The sequence below is a fragment of the Palaemon carinicauda genome, chromosome 14 (genome assembly GCF_036898095.1).
Source record: "Palaemon carinicauda isolate YSFRI2023 chromosome 14, ASM3689809v2, whole genome shotgun sequence".
Lineage (NCBI taxonomy): Eukaryota > Metazoa > Arthropoda > Malacostraca > Decapoda > Palaemonidae > Palaemon > Palaemon carinicauda.
Window position 1 is genome coordinate 55498056 of NC_090738.1, and position 5850 is coordinate 55503905.

The window sequence follows — 5850 nt, forward strand, 5'->3', positions numbered from 1 at the left end:
GATTTTTTTTGGATTATAAATCCTGTTATAAATAATAATCATAAACCTGTTTCTTTGTATATTACAATTTTCATAGGAAAAGAAATACTGAAAAGACCATATGGTAATGCCCATATAGTGTATACGTGTTTATCCCAATTGGCATTACAATCATTATTATAGTTAACAGATGAAAAATACAATTGAATCTTTTTTTTTTTCTTTTTTGGGGGGGTTGTTAGACTATTAAATTACATATCTACCTTGACGAAATATGACCACCGGCGTAATACTTAAGAAATTTTATTTGAACATTATAATAATCATAAAAGCTTTTTTTCCTGGGACCCTCTTGGCGACAGAATGCCTTGTCGAAGTCATCGTACTTCAACAGGAAATGTTGAAGCATTGTGACGGGCAAGAGGGCTCTCAAATTTGGGGAAATTGCTCCCCCAGTTCGAATCTAAATTTCTCTCTCACATCTTGTTCTTTCTCTGAATATTACTTCGAACTTCTCCTAATTTTGTAAACTTTCTCTCGTGTTGCTGTACCAACTCTATGAGTAAAATTTCATATATATATATATATATATATATATATATATATATATATATATATATATATATATATATATATATATTCATCTATTTTTAAGACATGGATGTTTCTGCATCCATTATTGCCACTGGTGTGGATGTTTCTATATCCGCTAATGCTGCTTGCTTGGATGAATGGGAGGAGGTTTCACGGTGGGTAGGTATTTGTATTTAAAGTTATATGTGAGAGTATTGGATGATCAGCCATCCCGAAGATAGTTCGAACCTTTTTTGGCGGAACTATTCTCAAGTGTTGCGTCTTTGGAATCCAGGGGGATCCAATGCTTGGGGTAGGACTCTCGGCTTCTGGCCGGAAGCCCATCATTACAGATATGGGAAGGATGATTCCATAGTTTCTTGGTCTCAGTCCTTACAGGCAGGTTTAGCTTACACCTGTGCCTCTATATCTATATTGATGCTATTCTTCGGGTATGGTATGGAGTGGATCATCTGGGAAGTATACTCTCATTATGCCGATAGTGGAGAATGCAAATTTCCTTTCCGGTTTGTGATTCCTTAATGTTCTCGACAGGTGAATTAAACTTATACAAACCAAATATGATCCTTTCTTTTCTATGGATTCTGCTGACGACCCCCTCTCTCCTGGATATGCTGACTAGACCCCAGCCCTGTTGACGACCTCTGCTAGTCTAATTATGGAAAATTCTGTTGACGACCAAGGAACTAATAGGGACTGCACTTCAAATGCTCAAAAACTAGGTGGAAATGTAAGGAAATTAAAGGTCATCCACATATGCGATATACCAATGAATTACCATTATGAAGAATTTTGGTTGGCTTTTAAACCTTATGGTAAAAGTAATAAATAAGGATGAATTTCAAAGAAAATAATGAAAAATGGGAAGCATAGATCTCCTTCAGTAATCATGATGAAGTTTTCAAAGCAGTCTATGAGATTTCCGGAATGAAAATTAATAATTATGAGATTACTGGTGCACATGCAATGCAACTCCTCGAAATATAGATGTATATTGCCCCAGTGACTGGTGTTAGAGTAAGTCTGCTCACACCAAAGTAAATCCGATATCGGGTAGAAAGCCTAAGCCACCAATGTGGCTAATTGCAACATCTAAGGCAGAAGAATTTAATTACTTTAAATCTAGTAAAATAATACAAAGGAAAGTGGGTACCATAGAGCGTGGAAACATTTCTAGATTTGGCAAGAAATCTAGAACACAATCTTTTATGTTAAATAATATAAAAATAGAAGAAAATCTCATGGAGGATATCAAACCCCATTTGAATTCTAACTATGGAACAGGAGTAATTTATAACAGGGGCCTATATGATTTTAGCAAGGATGAAATATTAGATATATGCCCTAAAAAAATATGGAAGGCTCAAAAGATTCCCAGAGCCACTATGATTATTTTCACTTTTGAAGACCGTGATGTACACTCTCAAATATACATTGAAAATGAGAGAATAACAGTTCGTCTATATAAACAGAAACCATTGCAGTGCTTCAATTGTTTCAAATTTGGTCATCCATCTAGGATATGTAAAAACGTTAAGATCTGTGACATTATTTCTGATCTTGAGCATATACCCTGCACTAATATTGAAAGGTGCACTAATTGTAGCCAGGATCACAAGCCAACCAACAGGATATGTCCACAATATCAAATAGAAGAAGCAGCTCTTCAGAAGTCGGATGCAGAGCATATCAGTGCGGGACATGCTAGGTGACTTCTAACAAAACCCAAGAGTTACGCCAAGGCCTTAATATCTAATGATGCAGGACATCCAGAAAAAAATAGCAACACCTATTAGATCAGGTAATGTAAAGCATCCTATTACTGAGTCACCACCTAAGGGTATTACCAAGCCTCGTAATTTAGATTTGGTGCCTCACGTCAAAAAAGCACCACCTCCTTCCACTAAGTCGGCCACATCATGGATGAACAGCCCAAAGCTCTCATCTCGGGCAGCATCATTGCCAGGGGAGCAAAGTTGGAAGAAGCTGCAGTTAACAAATCTAATTTAGAGCATATAAGTATTGGACATGCTAAAAGACTATTAAATAAATAAAATACCTATGCTAAGGCATTAAAACCAAACCCACCTAGTACTGCCAATAGGTCTAGAAAAAGGAATATATCATCTGATAAAATGCTGAATGATAAGGTAAGCATATTACCTTCTGAGGCTTTACCTAGGTGTATTACCGCTGTGGCAATGCCCATCTTTGTATAGCCTTTGTCCCTCATCACAAAAACTAGTACAAACCTCTCTCAGGCCATGTACTTGCCTGATTTGATGGAGGTTCCACTTAAAACCAACTTACCTGAAGCACCTGTAGTGGGAAAGGTGCAAAAACCTAGAATCTTACTACCTATTAATCTCACACCCCTCTATTAGAAACATTCAGGTTATGACATCAAATAAATTAGATGTTTTGTCTGTTGATGTTTCTAATGAACCGGAAGATAAAATGAGTAAATCGATAAACCAAGTCGAGCCCACCATCCGCCTCTACAAATAGATCAAAAGGACACAAAGAAAAAGAGAAACGTAAAATCCAACATATCAAGACCATCTCTCTAGAAACCTACAAATAATAATGTTTGATTAAAAACTGCAAATGAGAAGACCTCATCCAAGATGTTTTCCAGAAATAATCCATAATTTTCTCCTCCATTTTTTAATGGAATTATCAGTGTTTAAGGGCCAAATAGGAAGAACTTAAGCTACTAATTCATGAACATTCCCCAATATTGTATGTCTACAGGAAAGTATGCTTGATGTTAACACTCCTTGTCTTCGAGAGTATGTGGCTATAGAACACCATATAATCAACAATCTGAGAACCATGGTGGAAGTCTCATGTTCGTTCGTCGAGATGTTTCCAAAATACATTTGTCTATTCATACACCCCTGCAGGAAGTGGTTTACATATTGACATAGCGAGAAAATACACAATATGCTCTCTCTACTTGCCTCCAAATTGTTATGTATTTTTTACTGTAATACCATCTGCGCTACGGGCATTAAGAGTAATGTTGCACAGTATTGCATTGATAGAACATGTTTTAACATTGTTCATAAGTGTAGTAGCATATGTTATGAAGGATTTCATCATTGATTAATTGTCCTACAGTTAGGATGTGATTCTTCTTACTTTTGTATTGCAGTAGGATCCAATTTTTTTGAAAGGGATGCTCACTTTTTGTTTTTTTGTGTGTATGTGTACGAGTTTTGTTTACATATTCTCAGTGGAGAGTCACAAGTTGTCTAGACAAGTGAGGGAGTGGAGCTGTAATGTAAACCTTAGCAAGATTATATATATCTTAATTAAAATTCTCATATTATATCCCACCACTACTGTATTGTTATTCCAGGTATGGATGAAGGGACCATTCCTTTTTCATAACCAATACCATACCTTAACAGTTGGCGATGAGGATGGGATAAAAAGATTCATTCTCATCTAACTACTGTACTGTTATTCCAGGTATGTATGGAGGGGCCATTCTATTTTGGTAGCCAATACTATACCTTAACAGTTGGCGACAGATAACGAGTAACCCATGCAGAGAAATGCAACAGCCGAAGAGACAGCAAGATGGAGCTCCCCATAAAGCAGCAGCAGGTATGAAGTAAACTAGAGGAATGCTACAACACATTTCTACATTCAAGCTCAATGTCAATATATATATATATATATATATATATATATATATATATATATATATATATATATATATATATATATATATATATATATATATATATATATATATATATATATATATAGTTTAGAACCAATTAAGGTAGGATTGAAATTTGTTACGGGTAGGCATTATGTGGTAAAATTTCACAAGAGGACAATGATAGTTTGCATAAAACAAAAAGTGTAAACTACCTATAGTTGGTTGCATAAAAACACACAAGAGGTACAATAAACATAGAAATTAAGTTAGAATTAACTTTGTTACTGAGTAACTAGTTAATTTTATAGATTTTATTTGCATAACCCAATTCAGTTAAGAAGTAGAAATGCCCCAGAACATCGAGCATCCAGAGAAGTTTAGTATTGTTGCTGAACCCAATTCTGTTGCAACACGATGGCAACAGTAGTGTGAAGAATTTAAGATTTACATCAAAGCTTTAGGTAGTATGAAAGATGCACAGAAAAAAAGCGTTATTACTGGACACAGCCGATCGAGAGGTTCAGGAAGTGTCTAAGACACTACAACCTACCGATGACACTAGTGAAGCTGCAATTAAGGCTCTTACCACATATTTTGCCCCTCAGGTCAATAAATGTTTTGAAAGGTATCAATTTACAGCACAGGCATATCAGAAAGACCATGGGAGTTTAGATGCATTTGTGACTAGACTTAAAAATTTAGCTGTTACATGTGAATTTCTAGAGTAAGAGAATGTTATCATAGATCAAGTTATTGCCCATTCCACATCACAAGAGGTAAGAAATAAATCATAACAAGATAAAGATTTAACTCTAGAGTAGGTATTGATTATAGGCAAAGTAATATAATAGGTAATTCCACAAGCAATAGATTGGAAAATTCTAAAATTAGCAAGATAGGCTCCAAGTTGAAAGACAATGAGAATCAGAGAAAGAATACGCCAAAGCTTAGTCATAGGATATTGACAAACACTAATGCTCATATATATCAGAATCAGACCTATATGCAGAAGCCACAGGAAAAACCCAAATGCTATAGGTGTGTTAAAGCTGATCCTCTTGCCTACAAAGCAAGGAAATACCCTGCTACAGGATAAACATGCCAGAATTGTAGAAAGATATTTTTCAAATGTTTGTAGATTCCCTAAAAAGTATGTAAAAAACATAAATGCAGCAGTTGATACTATAGGCTAAGAGAATAATGCAGAAAATGTTCATGATAATCAGGTTAGGTCAGACACTGATTTTGTGTTTCGCATTAATTCCGTTAACAAAGGTGCAGAGAAACACATATTGGTAGAAGTGATCATAAATGGTAAACCAATTGTAATGCAAGTTGACACAGCTGATATATCAATTTTGTCTGAGAAAACAGCTAAAATTATTCCTAATTTGTTATTAGAAGACACAAATAGAGTTTTGAAAAGTTATAATGGTTTTGATATTGAGGTAATAGGTGGAGAAATTCTTTCCACGCTTTATTTTAGTCAACCCCGTTATTCCATTTTTTATTTTTTGTTTGTTATTTTCTGGGTTTTACGCATCTCTTTTTTCTTTTGTTTCCTTTGTAACCTTCATTATTATACCCTTAAATATTCATTG

The 5850-nt window shown here is 35.0% G+C and overlaps 1 protein-coding gene across 1 annotated transcript; it reads left to right on the plus strand.

The window, feature by feature from the left end:
* The first annotated feature begins 636 nt into the window (after window positions 1-636).
* On the plus strand, window positions 637-2285 carry LOC137652779 (uncharacterized). The gene is made up of 2 exons (XM_068386186.1): window positions 637-732; window positions 1590-2285. The coding sequence occupies exons 1-2, from the start codon at window positions 637-639 to the stop codon at window positions 2283-2285; spliced, it is 792 nt and encodes a 263-aa protein (XP_068242287.1).
* The last annotated feature ends 3565 nt before the right edge of the window (window positions 2286-5850 follow it).